The 25,435-nt window shown below is 35.7% G+C and overlaps 1 protein-coding gene across 6 annotated transcripts; it reads right to left on the bottom strand.

The window, feature by feature from the left end:
* Positions 1-1,991: 1,991 nt before the first annotated feature.
* LOC107781748 (uncharacterized) lies at positions 1,992-18,306 on the bottom strand. 6 transcript variants are annotated; one of them, XR_001647075.2, is made up of 10 exons: positions 18,149-18,306; positions 15,930-16,137; positions 15,420-15,611; positions 14,311-14,400; positions 14,066-14,227; positions 10,914-11,081; positions 9,522-9,638; positions 9,276-9,437; positions 3,766-3,835; positions 1,992-2,647 (listed from the first exon to the last, which is right to left on the bottom strand). XR_001647075.2 is itself a non-coding variant. In XM_075239784.1 (10 exons), exons 3-10 carry the CDS (start codon positions 16,023-16,025, stop codon positions 2,234-2,236), a joined length of 1,401 nt encoding a protein of 466 aa, XP_075095885.1. In that variant the 5' UTR covers positions 16,026-16,137; positions 16,944-17,207; positions 18,149-18,297; the 3' UTR covers positions 1,992-2,233. The 6 variants fall into 6 exon arrangements, 4 of the variants coding, with proteins under 4 accessions (XP_075095885.1, XP_016457981.2, XP_075095887.1 ...); XM_075239784.1 differs by lacking the exon at positions 3,766-3,835 and adding an exon at positions 16,944-17,207 and having other exon boundaries at positions 18,149-18,297; XR_012703236.1 differs by lacking the exon at positions 1,992-2,647 and adding an exon at positions 2,674-3,518.
* Positions 18,307-25,435: the final 7,129 nt, after the last annotated feature.

The following is a 25,435-nucleotide window of genomic DNA, read 5'->3' on the forward strand; positions in this document are numbered from 1 at the left end:
AGGCTGGTGCTTGCGATTGCGATAACTACAGCACCGACAACCCAAAAATGAATTCACTCCAATCTGAAACACGTCTGAAACTCACTCGAGCCCTCGAGGCTACAAACCAAATATCCACACAAGTCTAAAAACATCATATGAACTCGCTCACGCAATCAAAATACCAAAATAACACCTAGAACCATGAATCGGACATCAAAACGCATGAATTTCAAAAGAATACTCAAGAACCTCTAGAATGACAACCAAGCGTCTGAATCCTATCAAACTAACTCCAAATGACACCAAATTTTGCAGACAAGTTTCAAATAGCAAAAAGGACATATTCCAAGTCCCAAAACCAAATTCCGAACCCCGATAGTCACAAAGTCAACCCACGATCAAACTTAGAGAAACTTCTAAACCTCAAAAGGCCAACTTTCGGTAAAACAAGTCAAATCAACCTAGGGACCTCCGAATTCAAATTCAAGGCATACGCCCAAGTCCAAAATCACGATACGAACCTATCAGAGTCATCAAAATACTGTTCCGAGGTCGTTTTCACAAAAGTCAAACTTTGGTCAACATTTCCAACTTAAGTTTCTAAACCAAGAACCAAAGGGTCCAAATCAACCCAAAACCTTCCCGAAACAAAAATAACCAACCCAAAACGACCGATCGGATCGTTACATTTTTCTTTGTAGTTTACAAATTGATTATTTTTTCCTTTATCGCATAGAAGATGAAGAGAGAATAAAAATTAGGGTTAACAATTAAAAAAATCCATTTTTAGGGTTTGTTTTTTTTTTACTTATTAGCTGACTTTAGTATTTTTTGGTATTAAATTAAGAACTTGTTTAGCAGTTTTAATTTTAATTTGGAGAGGTTTTCTATGCTTATGCCCCCCTCCCCCCCCCTCCCCATTTTGAACTCCAAGAATGTTTTGACTCTAACACACTGTGCTGGAGTTTCACATATAAAAGCTTCGAAGTCCAGCACGTTATGCTAGAATTTTTCGTGTTTTAGCTTCAGATATTTTTGTTCAAATTTATTTTCTGTACTAAAAAAGCACTTAAGTTTGAATAGTTTTAATACAATGATGAATTCTTGATTAGCAGTCTGAAAAGTGACTATTTGTCCATCTTTTCCATCGTTTTCTATAATCATTAAACATTTTCTTTTGATAGGTAGATAGAGGGTGTGTTTGGTATGAACTTGAAAATATTTTTTTTGGAAAATGAGTGATTTTATCACATATTTCCCATGTTTGGTTGATGAGTGGACTGTTTTTTTCTGAAAAATATTTTTTTAGAAAATATATAATTTAGACAAACACTATGGGATGGGAATGGAGGTGGGGGGGACCGAGGGGGTGGGATGGGGGAGGGGGTGCAGGCAGGGAGTTGGGTGGGGTGTGGGGTGGGAGGCGGGAAGGGGGTGGGTGGGTGGGGGTTTCGGGGTGGGATGGGTGAGGTGGTATGTGGGGGTGGGGTATAGGGTGTGACATACCCCCTATGAAAAAGGGGGTATGGGGTGTGACATACCCCCCTTGAAAAAGAGTTTTGAAAAATGTTCCTCTACCAATTGAAGAAAAATATTTTTCCAAATATTTAAACCAACCAAACATGGAAAAATTGAAATATATTCCTTCCTACCAAACGTGCCATAATTTTGTTACCCAAGATTAAACCAGAATATAGTAATTTAGGGATGAGATTTGGTTGGAAAAAATTTGGAATTCAAGATACGTAAGCACCTCATAGACGTCAGCAACACCCTTCAATATAAGAGTCATTAGCAGATCTTAAGTGATGACATCGCACACTGAAGAGGCAAGTTTTAAGCTGTTCTATTACTTGAAACTTGACTGATATTTCCCTAGTACTGTACTATATATTTTATTACATCGTTTGAAAAAAATTCAACAAGAAAGAAAGAACAAAAGGATTAAAAAAGGGCGACCCATGTGCTGGGTACATTTGAGCTGAGTTCATTAAGGGTGTTTTGCAGTAAATTCTTAAGGAACTTTCTATAGAAAACAGCGATAAAATATCAACCGTGTACAGTAAACTGACTAAATCATCTTTCTTTATTGTCCTATCATAAGAAAAGGGTTTACAAATAAGCATAATGGGATTCCTATGATTCCATTTACTGCCGGCAATTGATCAGAAAGTAAACAGAGCCCTTCAGGGCCGTCAACTGTTTGAGTTAAAATCTAAAGTCTTGATGTTTGGTACGTCTAGTACAGAGCTTATTGCAAAGTATTTGAATTCTCAATTCTGCTATCCTGAATGGAAATTTGTTGTGGACATTGGTTTAGAAGGCCGGGTGGAGTATAGCATCCACCATTATGATTCGCTAAAGTTGCGGTAGGATTCACCCAAACGTCTGATCTAGGTAGCTTAGATGACTGACACTGCATACTACTCTGTCCTCCAAAGTAAACACCATAATGGTTCCTGAATGTTGCTGCCGGTTTCACCAACACATTTGATTTTGGGTCTTCCGAAGACTGGCATTGTTGTTGCATGGCACTGTCTGCCATTTCCGATCTTCCATCCTCAGCTATTGTTAGAGTTTTCTTTTGCCTTCGCTTGCGCTTCCTCCATCTTGATCTGTGGATCTTCTTGGGAGCAACTTCAGAGCCTAAGACGTCACTGCTCTCCTGGTGTCATGTCATGCATTTTCAAAACCAATAAGATTCCACTCAAGCATTAAGCCAACTAAGCAAGGTACTAGGTAACTCTAACTCTGTACACCAAAGCTTGGATAGATGAAAAGAAATCACCTAGCATTTATTCAAATCCATATAATGTACATGTTTACACTACAATTTAGCAAGTCATTTTCCCCTCCATCCCTCTTGGGACACATGCAAAGGAAAGGCACTGATTTCTAATCTTTTTTTTTTTCTCTCTCCTTTTTTATAAGTAAGATATTTATTCATATCAAATCACAAAGTGGCGCTGGTTGTATATGAAAAAAAAAAAAGGCTAGAAAGGATCACTCTCCCTTTTAGCTATGCGTGGAGCTAAGTAAATCCATCATAGCATGTATATCATTTATGGGCTCAAGGCTTTAAATTACACCAAAGCTGATAATTGTAAACATATGTATTTCCAGCAGTGTAAAGCCCTAAATCTACCTTCATTGTGTTTCATGTTCCTTTCTTTCCATACTGCCCAAACACAAGCTGGAACTTTGTTCTGGGTGTCTAACCTCTCTTTGGTGCTTTCTTGTTCCAGATTAATAGGGTGTCTTTTGGTGTATCAGAAGAGCTTCATGCATAGCAATCTAAGCAAAACATGCCCTTTCAAGATATGCGTTGTTCTTTCAAAGAATTTGCCAAGACCACTGTGTGACATTACTGCCAGGTTAGAGAGTCTAATATAGCAAGCCTCAGAAGTAAAGGTTCTCCTTTTGTCAGATCTCATCTCATATGGCTAAGTAGTGAGCTTCTTCTTCTCAAATTTTCTGATCAGATGCACCTTACTATCAACTTCCTAATTCTGGTAATTTTTCTTGAACCTGATGTCCTAAAAATCAGTTGAATAGATTAAAGCTACGGTTGCCTCAGAGAGGCAAAACTTCACTCTTTAGGATGATGAGTGCCAACATGCATCTTGCTGAGAAAATTGATGGAAATTTATGAGGATGAAGGGTCTTGACATAAAATTTAATTGGCCAGGAGAAAGCATATGACGAAGTGCCAAAAAGAATTTTGAGCGATGTTGGAAAAAAAATCACATTATGTAAATGTGATAAAAGACATGCATGAAATACCTGTCACAAGTGTGAGCACAATGGTAGGACATACAAAAGTGTGTTCATAAACAAGAGTTTACACCAGGATCTGCATTGAACCCGTATTTGTTAATTATAGGTGAGCTAACAAATAGTATGCAAGATGACGTCCCATGACATATGATATTGCAGACGATTGTAATAATTAATGAAGCTAGCTAAAGTGTGAACCAAAAGCTTGCACCTTATAGAAGCACTCTAAAGATAGGACCTAGTGTATAAATACCTTTGCTTAGGATGTAAGAAATACACAGAAATACAAGAAGCATTTTCTTCTTCTTAAAATCTACATGGTATCAGAGTCATTGGTGTCTTTTTTAGGTGAGTTATCTCCCTCGCAGCACTAGGGTTCCGTTTCTACCAAAGAGGTGAGCTTTTTCTCTCTTGGTGGCTGTCTGCAACACAAATTCCTTCCGGTTCCATCGAGACAGATTTGGTTTCCGGCGAGACAAATCATTTTTGAGCAATTTTCTTCAGATTTCCTTCTGAGTGGACAGAAAATATGGAGACATTTAAGGAGACGGTTTCAGGAGAAATCTTGTCTTCGGATGAAATTCAGCTTCTCCATCGCCTCCTGGCCAAACTTGACTCCACTAATGTTGCCACATCCAATTATGTGCAATCAGGTACTGCCTTTGCTGCTCACCTTAATTCTTGGATTGTTGATTCTGGTGCAAATAGACACATGACAGGCTCTTCTAAAGGCATTCAAAACTATTCTCCGTGTCTCAAAGGAGATAATGTTAAAATAGCCAATGGTTCTTTAACACCTATCTCTGGAACAGGTTTTGTCGTTTGTACTCCTAATATTAAACTATCATCTGTCTTCCATGTCCCTGAGTTCCATGTCAATCTTTTATCTGTTAGTGCCATCACGAAAGCTCTAAACTCCAGACTCCACTTGTGGGATCCCACTGGGTTGTTGTTGTTGCCATCACGAAAGCTCTAAACTGTAAAATCGAGTTCTCTCCCGATCATTGAATTTTTCAGGATCTTCAAATAGGGAAAAGGATTGGCAGTGGTAGATTGCATGATGACTTGTATATATTAGATGGAATTCAAAACTCTGGTCAAGCCTTTTTTGGGAAAGTAATGTCAACCAAGAAATAATACAGCAGCATAGACGGTTAAGACAACCATCATTCTTTGTTTTGAAGAAGTTATATCCCGATTTGTTTTCAAGGGCTCAATTTGAATCTTTGTTCTGTGATGCGTGTGAATATGTCAAGCATACTAGAAACTTTTATCCTATGAGTGATAATAGAAGCACAACTCCGTTTATGACTATTCATTCTGATGTATGGAGTCCTGCCCAAACTGTTTCTTTATTTGATAATCGATGGTTTGTTACTTTTATTGATTGTTGCACTAGGATGACTTGGGTATATTTGTTAAAAGCCGAAAGTGAAGTTTTCTCTTGTTTTCAGTCATTTCATAAGATGATTTGTACTCAGTTTGATGCCAAAATAAAAATCTTGAGAACTGACAATGGCAGCGAATACATGAATAAAAGATTTAGTGCTTATTTGGAGTCCAATGGGATAGTCCATCAGACTAGTTGTCCTTACACTAGTGCATAAAATGGGGTAGCTGAAAGAAAAAATAGGCATTTGTTAGAAGTAGCAAGATCCCTTATGTTCACCATGCATCTACCAAAACCTTATTGGGGGATGCTATTCTAGTGGCTGCATATCTTATCAACAGAATGCCACTTAAAACCCTCAATTTTCAAAGTCCTCTGGAAGCTTTAAAGGGTAAGAATGAAAATATTATTCCTCAAAAGGTGTTTAGGTGTGTTTGTATTGTCCACACTAGAAATTCTAGGAAACTTGATCCTAGAGCTATAAAGTGTGTTTTCATTAGGTATTCTCCGACACATAAAGGTTACAAATGTTATCATTCTCCCTCTAGGAGATCTTTTGTTAGCATGAACGTTACTTTTCGAGAATCTGAGCTCTATTTCAGTATTACCTCATCACATCTTCAAGGAGAGAGCAGTAAGGAGGAAGAGGTGATTCTACCTAGTTCCATTACTGGACCTCTTGATGACATTGTCATAGGGGAAATTGAAATTGGAGAAAGAATTCAAGGGAGACTATTGGGCATCTGGATAGGCCTGATTTGAAAACTTACTCAATGAGAAATGGAGCACAAGAAGCCATCATGCAATCTGCCGAAATTGAACCTTCTTCTACTAGTGAGTTATCTACATTTCCCAATGAGTTAGATGAACCTATTGTTCACAGAAAAGGAGTCAGATCTTGCACCACCAAACACCCTGTATCTAATTTTGTCTCCTATAATTCTTTGCCTCCCTTCTATAGAGCCTTTGCCTTGTCTATTTCTTCTGTGTCTATTCCCCAAAATTGGAGGGAAGCTTTTGCAGATCCTAAATGGAAGCAAGCTATGATTGAAGGCCTTGTCAAAAAATGAGACTTGAGAATTTGTCACTTCACCATCAGACAAGAAGTTGGTTAGCTGCAAATGGGTCTTCGCTAAGAAGCACAAAGCTGATGGCTCGATTCAAAGATTCAAAGCAAGATTGGTGGCTAAGGGATTTACTCAGACTTATGGAGTGGACTATCAAGAGCCATTTCCCCTCCTAGCTAAGATAAACACTATTAGAATTCTTTTGTCTTGTGCAGCTAATCTTGATTGGGACTTGCAACAGTTTGATGTGAAGAATGCATTTCTTCATGGAGACTTAGAAGAAAAGGTGTATATGGAGATTCCTCCTGGATTTGATACTGCACAAAGTCAAGGAAAGGTATGCATATGGAAGAAAGCATTGTACGGACTGAAGCAATCTCCCAGAGCTTGTCAAATTGACAGATTATGCAAAGCAATGATCTCCTTTGGTTACCAACAAAGCAATGTTGATCACACCCTCTTCATAAGACATCATACGGGTAAACTCATTCTTCTCATAGTTTATGTTGATGACATAGTAATGACAGGAGATGACAAAGAAAAGATGACCCGATTGAAGAAGTTGTTGGCACATGAATTTGAGATCAAGGATCTAGGAAAATTGCAGTACTTCTTGGGAATTAGGTTGCTAGATCAAAAAGAGGAATCTTTATTTCTCAGAGGAAGTATATTCTGGATCTCTTGAAAGAAACTGGTATAACAGGTCAGGGGCGGATCTATAGCCTCAATTATGGGGCGGGTGAACCCATGATCCTTTCGCCAAACTAGGTATTTTATGTATATATTTTCTAGAATTCGTCCAATATTATGTATTTGCACCCATGCTCCATAAAGGTTGAATGGTGCACTTGGTTCAATACTTAATTATTTACTCAAAGAAACAAGGATCAATTCTCACTTTATACTTTTTTCCCCTCCTTTCTTTTATGGTGCACTCATGTTCTAGATATCCTAGATCCGCCTCTGTGACAGGTTGTACACCCATAGAATCGCCAGTTGAAAGCAATCACAAGCTACAAAGCTGAGTTGGAGAGTCAGTTGATAAGGAGAGATATCAAAGGTTGGTTGGAAGACCCATTTATCTCTCTCACACTAGACCAGACATAGCCTATTCAGTTAGCCTGGTGAGTCAGTTCATGCATGATCCCCGAGATCCTCATATGCAAGTTGTCTTTCACATTTTGCGGTATCTGAAGTCTGCTCCAGGGAAAGGTCTACTTTTCTCCAAACATGATCACCTCCAAATAGAAGCCTTTACAGACGCGGATTGGGTTGGATCTCTGGATAACAGAAGATCTACATCAGTTATTGTACGCTCGTAGGAGGAAACTTGGTTACTTGGAGAAGCAAGAAGCAAAGTGTAGTTGCTAGATCAAGTGCGGAGGCAGAATATAGAGCTATGGCCCAAGGTGTTTGCGAACTGCTTAGGCTACAAAAACTACTAGAGGAATTGAGACTGTGTGAAAAGGAAAAACTTTCCTTGTATTGTGACAATAAGAATGCCATCAGTATAGCTCATAATCCAATCCAGCATGACCGAACAAAGCATGTGGAAATTGATCGACACTACATCAAAAAAAAATTGCAACTGGTGTATTGAGTTTGTTTCATGTGTCATCGCAAAAATAGTTAGCTGATGTGTTTACCAAGGATCTCAACAAACAGACTTTTCATACACTAGTTTGCAAGTTGGGCATGTGCGACATCTTTGCACCAACTTGAGGGGGAGTGTTGATTGGCTTAATTATTAGGAAAATTTTGATTCTGATTGAGAAAGATTTGATTCTGATTGAGATTTGATTTTATTCTGATTGATTGTAATTTTACTTCCTTCCTAAAATAGTCATAGGACCTAGTGTATAAATACTTTTGCTTAGGGAGGTAAGAAATACACAGAAATACAAGAAGCCTTTTCTTCTTCTTAAAATCTGCAGATAATCCCTAACATCACCACATACTGGGCTGAAGTTACTCTATGACTTCATTGGAGTTGCACCTGAATCAACTGTAACCACACTTGGTACACCGTAACTTTCTTTTCTCCTACTTAAAGAAGGACAATAATGCTTACTCTCAGTAGTCACATGGAAGCAGATTATTGTCTCGAAGATCACACGATAATTCAAACAAAAGTACCCCCAAATTTATCTATAAGTTTTATTCAAACACCAATCCATCATTATTGAAAGTTGCCTAGGTTAGCATTACACATCACTTCTGGCACAGGGGTTAAAGATTACAGGGGTGGCAGAGTAAGCAGACTCACCATTTGCTGAAGAAGATCCTGGACTTGGAAGAGCAGAAAGAGGGGTAAATGCCAAACTTTCTCCTTTCAACAATTCAAAATACTATAAACTAAATACCACCTTATATTACTTCAACCTTAATGTTACTTCTTTTCAACTATCTACTCCATCCATTTACATCTCAAACTGTCACTCACAGTGTTTCTTTATCAGAGGCAATACAATCATCCTTCCTTTTTTTGTTTTTTTTTTATAAGTAAAATCTTTTATTAAAATGGTACCAAGATGGTACACACTCGTCCTTTTTTTAACATTTTACGCTTAAAGTCAAACCAGGTCAATTTAATGGGACAGAGGAAGTACTGAATTTTATTGGACTAATACTTAATCTTATTAATACAACTATCACTTCAATAATTTATTTGTACTTTCGTAAATATCTGCAAGTTTTCTTTAAATTCCAACATTTATGTGCAGCCTCTGAAGGAAAATGCACACATCACTCTGTATTGATATATTCAGACAACCTATCTGGAAGGTGTCCTATGTCACATTCATGTTTGAAACTTTTGAACCATGATTTCTGAGGCTACAGGATTTTCATCAAGCATGACTTGAACAATCCCATTGTGAGACTACTAGAGAAGAATGACATAAATCCCCAAGGAAATCAACTATATGTTGGGGAGAAGATATCACATGGCAAAGCCCTCTACTATTTCCAGAAATGGTACACAAACATAAACACAAAGAAAGAGAGGCATCCTCTGAATGCAAACAAACTCAATAGCTTCTTGATCTACAGAGCCATACCTTCGCAGATTTGCTGTCTTCACATAAAAGATATATATCTCCATCCTTTCCTTCTTGCAATGTATGATCTACTGCATTATTGCCTTCACTGGAAGGACCAGTCTCACCTGTGTTGCAGCTAAGAGAAGCTGGGCGAATGTTCCAACATAGATTTAAGCAATCCTGCACGGACAGAGGATAAAATAAAATCAATATGCTATGAGCATTGACTGATAGAAGTTGTAGAAAGTAGCAGATATGACTTACTGAACCTAAATGACCAAGGTTTCCACAGTTGTAGCAAGATGCTTGTCTTGGTCTATAATCTTTGTAATCAATGCAGCAAAGATGGCCAAAAGCTTTGCAAACCCAGCATTGAATTTTCTATCCAGGTTGAACCATCAAATTCACCATTAGTTTAGCATGAATATTTCTTACAATATACTACTTTCAGAAAAGTAATCAAAATAAAGGACTAGAATGTTGCACCCAAGGCTATGGCGTAGCGACCAATAAAGATGGATTGAAAATCATAAGAGACTGAGGCTCAAATCCCAAAAGAGAAACAAAAAACTTGAGTATTTTTTCCCGTGTTCCTTGTGAGCCGGGATCAAACTCTTCTCTGAGTATGATTAGGCACTCAGTAAGGAGAAGGCAGAATCTAGGTGCTACACTAAACTAGGCATCACCTGGGATAGCATGACTTGTATTTATTTATTCAATGGTTATGTCTCTAACATGACAACTTGATGAAATGTGAGGCAAGTGAGGTAAATGGCCAATATTACTGGAAGGATTTCTCTTTCGAAAAATGGTAATGTAACTCTTGTTATCAGTTTAATAGATATTTCTTATATGGTTCATGTTCAGAATTGGGTTCCTACCAATCTCGAAATAGGCTATTGCTTTCGGCTTCTTTCCCCAACCAGTCGCCCTTGTGTGGGAGGGGCTTAGCTTGGCGACTTCTCATTTGTGGGGAATAAAACTATATTCTGCTCAGTCCTTGGTCGGCGGGAGTTACCGAGTACGTGTCCTGGTGAGAAGTTGCAGGTACACAGTAAATTGTCGAGGCACGCACAACGTCACCCAAACACCATAGTTATTACAAAAAATAACTGACCAAAAAGCTGTTTTAGTTCACACAGTCAACAACATAAAATTACAGAAAGCATATTTAAGAGGATTTTTCTTTTTTTAGAAATGGTAAGTGTACTTAAGAGGATTTTCTCATAAATGCTACAGAATATTAACAAATCCACATCAATAATTGCATAATCGAACATTAATGTAATAGTCTAAGTAAGAGCTTAAAAGATTGCCGTCAGTAAATTACGGATTATGGTATGACCATTACAACAACAACAACAACATACCTAGCGTAATCCCACATAGTTGGGTACTTGGGTCTGAAGAGGGTAGTGTGTACGCAGATCTTACCCCTACCTTGTGGAGTAGAGAGGCAGACTCCAATAGACCCTCGGCTCAAGAAAAGCATATGCACAACAGCAATGTATGGAATCACTATTATTTGTTTTAAAGTCCAAGATAATAGTTTCCAAAAGTAATGACGCAATAGACACCATAGTATAAACTACAATAATTGCCTACTAAATGACGATGTATGCTAATACCAGAATAAAGTTGATAAACCTCACATACCTCAAGATCACTAGAGGAGTAACAATCTTTACAAGTGAACATGTCATGTCCTGTGTCACCGCATTTTAAACAAAATTCACAAGATTGATGTTGTAGTATCTGTATTTTAGTATCAGGACAGTCTCGGGCTAAATGGCCTCTTCTCTTGCAAGTGAAGCAACCTCTGATCTGGAAACAAAAATATGGACTTCATCTTAATATCAGTTCCTTGCCACCCCCTCCCCCTAGAAGAAAAGTAAAAGAAAGGGGAAAAAAGGGAAGATAGCATAATAAAGGTAAGGAAAGGTAAAGCCTCAAAAAATAACAGTAAGGAAGAAGATGAAGTAAATAATTGAGCCAAATATTGCCAGATTGCTTCAAATTGTGGAACAAGCACGAGTTCATGATCTGCTATCTAACCGAAAACCTTATTTGCTAAGAACATGCTTTCTTTACTTAAATCAACAAACTTAGAAAACAACCTTGGTCAAAGAAAAATAAATTCTTAATCCATACAGAATCTATGGGTCCTGAAATAGTAAGACTACTAAGAAGTCATCAGTGGAATCACATTTTTCTAAGTTGAACGAACTTGGATTTGGTTTCAATTACAAGTAAAATATTTTTCTTAGTGATAAGATGTTATGAGCAGTCTCCCTTGACGAAAATCATTTATTCATTTTTCATTTATTATTGTTATCATCGCAACTATTATTTATGTAATACTTCTTCTTTGTTGATATCCATGATATGAAATGCCTATAAATGAGCATGAAATTGGAACTGAATCAAAGGTATAATACTTCTAGTGCAAGAAGGAGTTTCATTAATTTTTCAACAAATGATAAGATTTTCTTCATTGATCATCTTGACCTTTCATAAAATCACTGAAACCACGACTAGACGTTAGTTGAGATGGCTCAAACAATGTGGATTCATTTAAAGATATCTAATTGATCAAATTTATATGAATCTATGTTCATATCAAGGTATCTAATCTGTTAAAGTAAATGAATCTATATATGTCATATGCGTCAAATGTATTAAAGCTTTTCCGGGTTATATGGCACCAAGCGTCTGTGATCTGATTAATAGGCTTCTCTCCCTAAACCAAGTGGTTAACATCCTTACTCTATCTTCCATCCCAACTATTCTTTTTTTATTGTTAAAGATAAATACATTAACTTCGGCAACAAGAGAGTGCTTCAAAATAAGTACAAGAAGAAGCTACATTACGAATTGTGTAATGAGCTATCCTTTATATCATCACAGACTTCTTTTATAGTTATTGGTTACACACTTACATGTGCTTTCTTAATCTTTGCCATAATACACATAAGCTATATTGGTGCAATTGAGTGTATCTTCTTATCTTCTTACTCTATTCCCGATCAGAGGGCTATATTTATGTTGTTTTATGTCCAAGTTCTACTATAGTAGAATCATAGGAAGAATTGACCAATTGGCGTCCTAATCAAACTTAGTCGGCACTATCTTTTTTCTTTATCTTCTTCTATTTCTTGTTCTTTTTCTTCTTTTCATCTGTATTAACTTTGGTAAACTTAGAGAAGATTGAATACGTTAGAGGAATACTAATCATAAATGAACCTGCATAATCTCAGGATACTTCATGCTACGCTTATGAAGTAGCCATACAGGGTAACTTTGTGATATTTCAATGTTTGTTAGTCTATGTAAAACTACCACAGTACCAAAAATTTTGTTATCAAAATATTTTCTGTTGAACAGGAAGCATTTAAGCAAAAAAAAAAAAAATTCCCATTACCCCCAAATTTAGCATGAGACTGTACATGCAGAAACCATCACAAATACCCCCAACTATTTATTTTGTTGGACAAGGAAATAAAATGTATACCACAAATACAGCCATAAACTAAACGGAAAAGATTTGAGCAGCGGATGTGTTGAGTCCCACATCGGTGGAATGTGAATTTCCTGGACTCTTATATGGTCTTGGGCAATCCTCACCTCATGAGCTAGCTTTTAGGGTTGAGTTAGGCCCAAGGTCTATTTATCATGGTATCAGAGCCAGATTCACCCCAATTCATTGTTTGCCGATGTTGGGCCTCCATATATTAATCACGCTCCAGATGCCAAGCCTGGGCGTGCGAAGGAGTTTTGGTAAGTCCCACATCGGATGGGGTTGGAGCAATTGGTCTCCTTAAATGGCTTGGACAATCCTCACCTCATGAGCTAGCTTTTGGGGTTGAGTTAGGGCCAAAGTCCATTTATCATGGTATTAGAGTCACGCCCATCCCAATTTATTTATTGTTACCGATGTTGGGCCCCTATTATGTTGTCCACGCTCCAGTTTGCAGGCCTAGGCGTGAGGGGAGTGTTGAGCCCACTTCAGTTGGATGTGGATTTTCTGGACTCCTAATATGATTTTAGGCAATCCTCACCTTATGAACTAGCTTTTAGCGTTGAGTTAGGCCCAAGGTCTTTTTATCAAATCAACCCCCAATGATGATTACATGCTTAACTAGCTAATTCTCAAAAGAACACCAACTTCCAAGAGGTATTAAGAGCATGAGCAAAAAGATAACTCAAATTTAAAACATCTCACAAGAAACTAGAAAGGTGAGAGAAGGAGATCAAATGGATGTTAAACTTAGGCAACAGATGGAAATATCATTAAAAATCGTTAGAGAAACAACAAAATAAAAGACAGAGAGAAGAAATAACCTAAAGAGAACTCAATAGAACAAAGTTTTTGTGTGTGTGTGTGTGTGTGTGTGAGAGAGAGAGAGAGAGAGAGAGAGAGAAAGAGAACTCAGATATAATTGGACATATTTAACATATCATTTCGGATTTTGCCACTATGGTTAGACGCCTATAACAAGTTTTTCTAAGTTACTTCTTCAAGGGTGCAAAGAGAACCAAGCCCTGTCAACCAAGCTCTTCAGTTCCTTGACGTAATGGGTAGAACATAGATATGTGCATATCATTTGGATCCTTCAATACACATCAGAACTGCACCAAGTTGACCATACCAGTTTAATACAGGTGCAAACTCACGTTCATCTAACATGGGCGGGGAACAGGAGAAATAACTAAAAGACAGCCCAGGGAAAAGGTATGCTCCAAGTGTCGACATAACATATATTAAAGTTTGTCAGAGAATGAAACTGGTGAAACAATTGTTACCAGACCTTCTTGCAATATTTTCCATTATGCCCATAATGCCCACAGCGAAAGCATGGCCGTTTCTTCTTTTCAAGAGGGCTACAACCTGCTGCTCCATGATTTTCTTCACCACACCTCTGGCATGTTTCCCATCTGCTTCCTTTAAAGTCAAAATATCTAGGCGCCCGCTAAAAAAGTTGGTAATCTTAAGCTATCACAGTTGTTGAAAGCAAGGACTTAAACATGAGGTCTGAATTTTAAGTATACTCACAAGAAGTGCCTGCATCACAAAACTTTCCCTTGTGCCAAATAATTCAGTCTCCAAAACCATCACTTGTTTCGCATCTGTTGCAGCATGCACCTGCAAGGCAGTCTCCTTAATAAACCTCTAAATTCAATTGCCAAAGGCTATGATAAAATCAGATATTATTAGGTGTTTTACGCTAACACGTTCTTCACTTCAATGCACAAACGAAACAAATGTTGCAAACTGAAATGGGAAAGAAAACGAAAAAGACAGCGAAGCTATTAAATTTGATCTCATCATTATGTTGCAAGTGGATATCAAAGATAAAATAATAGATTAACTAAGGGGTTAGGAAATTGGCACCTAAACTATGTTTTCTTCCGTTTCAATCCAAAACTATTATCAGAAGTACCCTAAGGTGCAAATAAATAGAAATATGAAATAGAATGTCTTTCATTTCTGTAACTAATTTAAATAACAGCAGCAACAAGAATATATGTTCTATCGACTCAGCTAAGGCCAACAGGTACACATTTTAGAATACTATAAATAATTCACACAAACCCACACCCATGTTACACTCGTTCAGTATGGGCACATCAAGGCAAATGAAGAATCCATATAAAATAAGTATGAACGCCACAATCAGTTTGGCAAATTTTCTAAAGCGTCTTCTTCTTCGTTCTTTTTCTTAAATACTGGTTCTTTGGTCAGAGTTTCAAGTGGAGCCCCAAAAGCTCCCCAGATTTCACTGGCTGTTGAAGACTCCACCCACAACATCATCACTTTCTGCGCAGGATTATAACCTTCCTTACCATTAGCCTAGAGAGAGTCATTGACAAAGAACTTTTGAAACTTGAAAGTACCATGAGCAGATTCATATTAGTAAAGTAACCACATAACCAGTAATTATGTTTCGTAATTAGTTTAAGGAACAATTTATTATTTGCATCTATATCTGCTCTGAACTATCGTAAAAAGAAACAAAAGGATGCAATTAAACACAAATTCAAAACTGGATCTCCTTTTAACATCTGTACTTAAAATGCTGCTATTTAAATGACAATCAGTTTGGCAAAGTGGCAGAGAAAGTAAAAATGTGTAGACACTGAGAAGTAGGATTAATGACTTACAATAGTCTCTTGCTCTTCACTTCTCTCTTTGTCCACCATTGGTGGTTTCGACTGAGTTTTAAGTGTATATGCCGACAAATCTTCACCACCTTCAGGGGAAGATAAACATTGTTCAGTGACTGTTGAAGCCATTACATCACCAGTAATTTCAGCTCCATCTTTTTGTTGACTATCTCCTTTCCCACCATTAGCCTAAGATAATTAGGGACATTTTTTTCAGATGCCAAGAGGAGGTTCATATTCAAAAAGAACCATTAACTACGTCTCTGACATGGTTTTGAAGGAAGAACTTTTTGCTTTTTATTTCAATCTGTCGCTGCCCAGAACTAATGCTATAAAGCAGCAGGAAGACTCATTTAAATACAAATCTGAGAGGATATCCCTATGGTATCCTACTTGAATACCCACAGTCAAAATAGGACCCAAAAAAAAAAAGCTACAATGTGTTTTTTTGGACACTAAAAGGAAAGCTACAGTATCACATATCAGAGGTAGGATTAACGAACTTACAATAGCCTCTTCTTCTTCACTCCTCTCTTTTTGCACTGTCGGTGGTTTCGTCACAGGTTTAAGATCTGCTGCAAAGCAGCCCATATCTTCAGACATTCTTCACCTACAGAGTAGGATATACACAGCTCACTGACTGTTGAAGACTCCACCTAATCACCAGCTATTGTTCTCCAGATTTTGGTTGATTATATACTTTCATAACATTAGCCTGCAAAAAATATTAATGTAAGAGATTCTCTTTAAAACACCAAAAAATGTTTATACTCAAAAAATATATTATTTACTGTATTAAGGGCGATTTTTCATCTGCTTCTTGCAGTTCTGCTTTATCTTTTTGCCTTTTTTGATAGGTTCTTGATGAAAAAGAATTTGGGATTCTAGCTTCTATGATTGGGGACTTGTTCTTCTTTTCCTATTGTTAATGCCAAAATTTGACACAGATGAACTGAAGGATTAATACAGCCGAGTCAAAAACCAAATCCTTGAAGCTACTCCACTGGGGGACAATAATTGTCCACAACGATAGATCAGGCCTAAAATGGGCTTGGTTGGGCCAAGATTACACCCAGAAATGGGCTATCCAAAAAACTAAATTCAAGAGAAAGCTATAACCCAATTTAGAATGGCATATGAGGGTTACCACATCTGACCAAGTTCAAGGAAGCTCTTACAGTTAGAAGAACCAGTCAGCTACTAACTTCTCACAAATCGTGGACGGATGAGGATCCGTTGGTCAGATGATACAACCCCTAGAATGGAGGAGTCAGCCAATCAAGCCGCCTATCCTTCTTAAGATTTTATGCAATGAACCAAATATGCAAGAATGATGGAGGAAATCTAGAAGAAGGTGCCCAAATGGAAAAGGCAGCCCAGCAGCTAGTTTTAGTATTTATAAATAGGCTAATTGACTGTATATACTATATAGTAGTGGCCATCATCATCTGCATCCAACATATCAAGTTTCTCTTGTTATCAAATAATTCAAATTCTTCATGTTCAATTTACAATACTCACTTTATTTACAAGTTCTTTTCACATTCCTTTAATGCTTCTTAATACCTCACGCATTTACAAGAATCTCTCGTTCTTTTAATCTGCCAATGATACTTCTTAGCAATAACCGTGAGTGAGGAAAGAGGGTACCAACTGAATAATATATCGATCTTCAACATTAGCCGTTCAAGGGAAGAGAATGGGTTTCACTGAGGAAATCTCTCCTTCAAAAAAAAACACGAGTGTATCTTCATGACAATGGACTACTTCACCAAGAGGGTAAGCCTAGTCAACAGAATCAGTCAAGCAAGTTAATGTGGTCAAATTTATTAAGAACCAAATCATATATAGATTTGGCATACATGAAACAGTCATATCTGGTCGAGCTACAATGTTCACCAAATAGTATGGTTGACATTTAAATGAATTTGCCAAAGGCTTCATCTTATTGTTGAAGTGTGTGACCATCTCATCTAAAAGATTAAGTTGTTAGAGATGGTACACTTTTATTTACATAATCATGTCTTCAACACTTATTAATTAACACATTGAAAGACATATTTATACATGATCATTAAGGATATTCAATGTCATTATTTTTACTAGAAAACATATGCTACTATGGATCCCAAAAGCGGTATACTTTTGTTTTATTTAAAATGTGGTATCACATTGAAGTTTCAAAGTTTCTCCTAAACTATCTTCACTTGTTTCCTGAACAGATGCAAATAATTTCCATAATTAGAATTCAAATTAGTACAATCAAGTCGTAAAATACCTACATCACATGTATGGTAAGCATTTGGTACCACTTGAACACGGATACGTCAAAGCAAGACGAAGAGTCAATGTTACATAGGTGACTACACCACTGTCAGTTTTGAAATGTCAGTAATTTATCAACCCAAAGAAAAAAGTGACTACGCCACTGTGAAATCAAAGATATGATCTTTAAATTCCACCTTTTAGTTCATGAATTCCACCTTTTACAAAATGGACCATTGAATATTATCTTCTCTTGCTCAACTGTAAGACCAACTTTCTCATTAATTGAGTATCTCTTGAAACAAATCTTACAATGCTGTTCTAAATCTAAAAGTAGAAAAAAGAGTATCATTTATGTTGCTTCAACTAACCAATGCAAGGTTCAGAGCGCATATTCTATTTAGAAGAATCTTTCCCCAAAAAACGAAAAAAGAAAGATAGGAGGAAGAAGAAAAACTTACAAGAAGCAAAAGTGGCATTCCATTTTCAGATACAAGGGGGAACTACTCGCATGGGCGTGAGCATAGGTGTTGACAGAAATGAGAAATAAAGAAGAAATAAGATGATGAATTTGTAATCTTGTTCTAATATTTGTAAATCTCTTCTGGATTTTGTGGGGGAAAAAATATCTCTTCTGGACAGTTTAACTTAATACTTTATCATTGTTATAAAATAAAAACTATAAAGTAAATAAATCGATGATAAGTAAAGAGAAATTGATATATTATTTAACTTCAAACTCATTTATATCTCCTTTATTCATAAAAGAAAAGTAAGTTGTTGTGTAAGCTGCTAATTCAAGCTACTCTGTAAGCTCCTTGTAAGTTACTACTGCAAGTTGCTCGGTAAGATCCTTGTAAGATGTTGTTTAAGTTGTTTGTAAGCTGTTACTCCAAACTGTTATGTAAGTTGCTTGAAAGTTGCTATTGTACCAGATATAGATAATCTTCTACCGGGGTAATATTTATCTATAACGGAGTACCGAAAAGATAAACTCATTGTATCAGATATAGATAATTTTTTACCGGGGTAATATTTATCCATAACGGAGTACCGAAAGGATAAACTTTTTCAGAAGGCTTATTTTAAATAGAGTACTAAATAGATAAATATATTTACGGCGGAGTCTCATATGAATAAGTTTCTTCAGGAAGCTTATTTACAATGGAGTACTAAATGAACATCCATAATATAATATATTTATAACACTCATCCTTGGATGTTCAATAAAAGATAATGTGCCTCATTAAAACCTTACTAGGAAAAACTCTGTGGGAAAAAATACTAGTGAAGGAAAAAGAGTACACATATTTAGTAATACGCATAACTAGTTGTCTCATTAAAAACCTTATAAGGAAACCCGTGTGAGCAAAACCTTAGTAAGAAAAAAAGAGTATAGCGCGTATTTTACTCCCCTGATAAAAACTTTGTTTCAAATATTCGAGTCTCTGCATTCCAATCTTGTATACCATCTTCTCAAAAGTTGAAGTTGGCAAAGATTTAGTGAATAAATTTACCGGATTGTCACTTGAACGGATTTGTTGCACATCAATGTCACCATTTTTCTGAAGATCATGTGTGTAGAATAATTTTGGTGAAATGTGCTTCGTTCTATCTCCTTTTATAAATTCTCCCTTTAATTGGGCTATACATGCAGCATTGTCTTCGTATAAAATTGTGGATCTTTTATCACATTCCAAACCACATTTTTCTTGAATAAAATGAATCACTGATCTCAACCATGCTCATTCCCTACTTGATTCATGAATAGCTGTTATCTCAGCATGCTTTGAAGAAGTAGCAATAATTGATTGCTTTGTGGAGCGCCATGATATGATAGTACCTCCACATGTAAACACGTACCCGGTTTGAGATCGAGCTTTATGGGGATGAGATAAATAACCTGCATCTGCATAACCAACAAGATCTGCACTACCTTTGTTAGCATAAAACAAACTCATATCAAGAGTTCCCTTTAAAAATCACAAAATATGCTTAATCTCATTCCAATGTCTCCGTATAGAAGAAGAGCTATATCTTGCTAGTAAATTAACAGAAAATACTATGTCAGGCCTTGTAGCATTAGCAAAATACATAAGTGCACCAATTGCACTGAGATAGGGTGTTTCAGGACCAAGGAGTTCCTCATCCTCTTCTGGAGGTCGGAACGGGTCTGTATTCACTTCAAGTGATCGAACAACCATTAGTGTACTCAATGGGTGCGCTTTGTCCATGTAAAAGCGTTTTAAGACCCTTTCTGTATAGGCAAATTGATGTATAAAGATATCATCTGCTAAATGTTCAATTTGCAGTCCAAGACAAAGTTTTGTCTTTCTAAGATCTTTCATCTCAAATTCTTCCTTAAGATATTCAATTGCCTTTTGGAGCTCTTCTGGAGTTCCAACAAGATTTATGTCATCAACACAAACAGCAAGTATAACAAATTCTGATGTCATTTTCTTTATAAAAATACATGGACAAATAACAGCATTTATGTAACCCTCTTTCAACAAATATTCACCAAGGCGATTATATCATATGCGCCCAGATTGATTTAAACCGTACAAAGATCTTTGTAACCTGATTGAGTACATTTCACGATACTTTGAACTATATGCTTCAGGCATTTTAAATCCTTCAGGGATCTTCATATAGACTTAATCAAATGAGTCATATAGGTTATGACTTGCATTTAGATGGCATGACGTCTTCAGGTGTCTGGACTACAGGTCTGATCCTCACAATCATTTATAATATTGTGTACTATATTGTATCAAATATATCGCCGACGATCATTTTGTATCAGTTCCTAAGCGACATAACTTGTTGAGATCTCATCACTTTCTTTATTTTCAGGTACCTAAACTTCTTCTGGAGTTTCATGAAATGTTATGTCGTGGGCTCTTCTAGATATCATTTCCTCCTCATTATGATCATTTTGATCATTTGCTCCTATCATTTTTCAAGGATTGTTACCTTTGGAACCGATTGATTTACTACGCTTCATGCGTGCAGTAAACTTTATCCTTCAGGGACTTTAATTTTAATTGGAGCATTTGCAGCTGATATATGATATTTAATTTTGGATCAATAAATGCTTCTGCATTTGACTTGAATTATCTTCTAAGTGAAGATCATATTAATGATAATTCGATTCATATAGCATATTTTCCAGTTGTTTATTCCATCCCTCAAATGTTAGAAAAACTAACACATATCCCCAATCTTCTTTGGGAAATCTATCTTTGTGCATTGTGGTAGAGAAATTAATCATATACCACACATCAAAAGTTATTAGTTAGTAAAAATATTTAGTTTCTGATCCAAAACTAATTGTGAGGGGAGGACTTATCATATTTTGTTGGTCTGATGCATACAAGTGTTGCTGTATGCAATTTAGAAAATCTTAGACCAACACATGAAGCTTTGTTCTCATAAGCAACAGTTTAGTCATTAATATGAGGTATTCAATGCTAAACTAGCTTGGATATAAACCAGCATCATCAAGATGAACTATCTTGATTTCATAATCTGAAAATTATACTCTTAATTGAGAAAAGCAATTTCAAATGCCAAACTGCAGGTTGACAATAAACACACATGTAACCATCTCATATATGCATCTATAAGTGGTTCACATGATAGGTGAATGGGCCCATATTCACCTTTTATATATTCCAGAATTCAGGGGTTTTAGTCCCAACTTTAGCTGGTATAATCAATTTATTATGAGAACAAGCAACAGAAGAGAATTCTTGAAGAATCTTCTAGTTCATCAGTATATGCTTATCTGAATTCTCAAATAGCTCATTTAAAATGGCAAATGAAAATTTCAAATTTATCATTGCATGTGCTATCTCTAAGTAAATTTCTGGTTTACTATGGCATAAACTTTTGAATCAGTAAACTTCTGATTTACCAGCTACTTTTGTATCAGTAAATTTTTGGTTTACAGTAGCTACTTTTGCCTCAGTAAAACTTCTGGTTTACTGTGACTGCTTTTGCATTAGTAAACTTCTGATTTACTGTGATACATGATATAGTACAAATTGAAGAATAAAGCGGGTAACTTCTCACATACATATTATTTTACCCCCTATGATTGTGGAAACATGAAGATTTTCAATCTTCCAATCATTTGTGGTCTCAATATGATAGCCATTTGTATCAGTAAACTTCGAGTTTACTACAACATATGTTTTGACCATAATCATATAATATGAATGACATATTTGTATATAAGCTCTTCAAGAGCCTTCATTTATTATCCACAATCTAATATTATTCGGACACTACTGGTGTCACGTGTCTTCTAGACAAACAGTTAGTTCTTCAGAAATTTTTGATACATTTTGTACTATCAAATATTGCTCAGACATTTCTGGTAACATGAGAGAAAATCATAATCAAATAGATAATATAAAGACAATTTTAAATTTATAAATATCAGAAATCAAAAATTTTAATATTTTTACCACCAACTTTGTGACAAATATCTCCTTCAGGGAGAAACGCCATTAACATATGAATATTTTATATCAAAGCGGCAACCACATAGTCATTACATCCTTCAAGGAAATATACATGAGTTGTTATTTTTTTCGGGGTAGTTAATAACAACTAACTATAATATATCAATGTGGTTGTAGTACAAAGCATTCTACAAGAATGCTTTTGCCTTAGAATGATAATTAATAAAATTATCCAAGATGTTTTACGTACAACACATACGTGTGGCAATGATCTTTATGCTACAAAAATAATATTTATATCCTCTATTATTCTACCTCTTCAGAAGGTGAGTTGTGGTATTTCTTCATTCACTCCAGGGAATAAAAATGTGCTTCAAAAATAACTTTGAATAGCTCATTATTTTGGTTAAGCACAGAAAGGCACTGCTTCAAAATATTTTTCTACTTCAGGCGGAAATTTCAATTGTGTTACTTCTTCAGGAACAAATTTAAAATATGAAATATTGAGTATATATTCTCTCAATATTATTAACTCTTCTAGAGGTGAATTATAATATATTTACATCAAGAGCGCGTTCATATTTACGCCTTTATTAATATTATCACATTCACTTTAGGGAATGGATTAATATTTATCAAAAATTCTCATACTTCAGAAAATGGAATATAATTTTCTGAGCGTGCATTAAAAGAAACAATAGAAACACTAAAAGAAATCTCTCTTTCATGAATGATTTAGACCCAGTATATGATAAAGCATTAAAACAGAGCCTAATCTAGAAGGATTCACAAACTATATTCCTCAAGGAAAGTCAGACCAGATAGTAATAAAACAAAATAACACTATAATAGCATTACTATTATAAGTCAACAAAAAGTTGGATAAGATTATTAAAGACAAACAAGTAAAACTTGAAATAGAAAATCCAAAGAATAGAGAGGTAGAAGATTTGATATAACAATTTAAAAAGGTAGAAATAACACCCCAAAAGGAAAGATCCAAATTAGTAAGAAAACCTCAAAAATGGACCTTTTTCAAGTAGGTCAAGAACAACAAACGAAGAAAGACCCAGAGTAAGTTTCTGAGACAATAGAATAGGTAATAATATGTTATTACGAATTATAACCAGAAAGAGACAAGAAGAGAATCAACAATTAGATGAAAATAATATATATATATATATATATATATATATATATATATATATATATATATATATATATATATATATATATATAGATAGATAGATAGATAGATAGATAAAGATATACAGACTTTCCAACAAAATCAACTAAGGTTACTCAACCCAAAAATATTATATGATGTAGGATATTTTTTAAATAGCTCACAATTATATAGACATTATCGAGAAGAACAGTTATCAGCCATAGGAAATAAGGTTGCAACACTAAATTTGATTAATCCTGAATCAATAAGACAAATAAGAAATTATAAAAGGAGTCTAATGTATATGGGATTAATAGTAATAGGATTAAAGGGACTAACTAGAAAGAATTTAGGAACTAAAGTATTTGTTGTAGTATATGATGGTCAGATTTAAAGAAATTTATAATAGGTTTAACGGAAGTAGATATGATAAATAATGGAGGAATATTTTACATAAGCCCAGACTTTATGATAAACATGACAGAATTTGGAAAAAATATTAAAGTAGGAATACACACTAAGGGATATGAAGAAATGAATAATGGAAATAATTTATTAATATGCGTAGGGTTCATAGGGAAAATGGCAACCAATAGTAACACAAAATTTAAAATTAAAGTAGATGATGTAGTAGAAGTAATGGGAAATAAATGAATAAGATTAATAAAACCCATAAAAATTAACCCAGAAGAATATGTAAGATTAGAATGGAATTTAGAAGAATTTACAAAACCAAAAATACTAAAACCAGAATCTCATTTAATGTATACAAACTCTAAAGGAGAAGTACAGATTATAATTATACTAATCATAAGGAACTAGACGATGAAACTGAAAGTATATTAGAAAATACTGAATTCATGAACATAGAAATAACACAAAATGACTTTGAAGTAGATATAGCCTTAGAAGAAGCACGAGAACTCACTAAGAAAAATAAAAATAGAACTTTCCAATGTAAAGGATGTAAACTAAAGAGTTTAACCTTGAAAGAAACAGAAGAACATTTCAAGAAATGTGAATTAAGGACAGATAATTGGGGATATAGAGCAAAAAATATTTCACAAAGAAAATTAGAAAGTTTTGATAAAATTCTAGAAGAACTGCAAGATAGTTATGAAGACATCGAAACATATTCCTTAATAAGCCAAAAAGAATTAATGGAGTCAACTAGTTCTAGTCCATTTCAGAGAACAACCCAAAACAATACAGTAAATACTAGTACAGGAAATGTACCTAGAAGAAGGGTATATAGAATAGGACAAGAAATAGAAACGGAAAATATAAAACCATCAGGAAAAAGAATGCCTATAGAGGAACCTATTAGGTTACAAAAAGGAGGTAATAAAGGCAAAATACTAAATATAGTTGCTCATGATCCACAAATGTGAAACTCTGCAATGACCCAACCGGTTATGACTTGCGGGGATGGTTAGTTCGGGATTTGGAAGGATTCGGGTTGAAATTAGAATACTCGGTTCCTTGGTTTGGCCTTAAAAGGATAAGTTTGACTTTGGTCAACATTTTGAGTAAACAACCTCGGAACTGGGATTTGACAGTTTCAATAGGTTCGTATGATGATTTTGGACTTGGGCGTATGTTCGGATCGGGTTTTGGATGACCCGAGAGCATTTCAGCGCTTAATATTGGAAGTTGGCACATTGAAGGTTTTAAAGTTTTTTAAATTTGGTTTGAGGTAGGATTTGGTGTTATCGAGGTCCAATTGGGATTCTGAGCCTGGGAATAGTTCCGTAGGGTGAATTAAGACTTGCACACACAATTTGGAGTCATTCTGAGTAGTTTAAGTATGATTCGGCGCGTTCGGAGTAAGTTGGAAGAACTTGAAGTTCATAAGTTGATTCTTTTGGTTTTGGCGTATGATTCTTAGTTTTGGTGTTGTTTTTCGTGTTCCAAGGGTTCAACCAAGTCCGTCTCATGATTTCAAACTTGTTGGTATGTTTGGGCGGGGCCTCGGGGGCCCCGAATGCCATTCGGACGATGCGCGGAAGTCATTTGGCCTTGGTTGAATAGCTGAAGCACCCAACATCTGGTACAAGCGAGCCCGCAGCCGCAGATACGTCCCAGTGTAGTCAGCACAGAAACTGCAG

The sequence above is a fragment of the Nicotiana tabacum genome, chromosome 19 (genome assembly GCF_000715075.1).
Source record: "Nicotiana tabacum cultivar K326 chromosome 19, ASM71507v2, whole genome shotgun sequence".
Lineage (NCBI taxonomy): Eukaryota > Viridiplantae > Streptophyta > Magnoliopsida > Solanales > Solanaceae > Nicotiana > Nicotiana tabacum.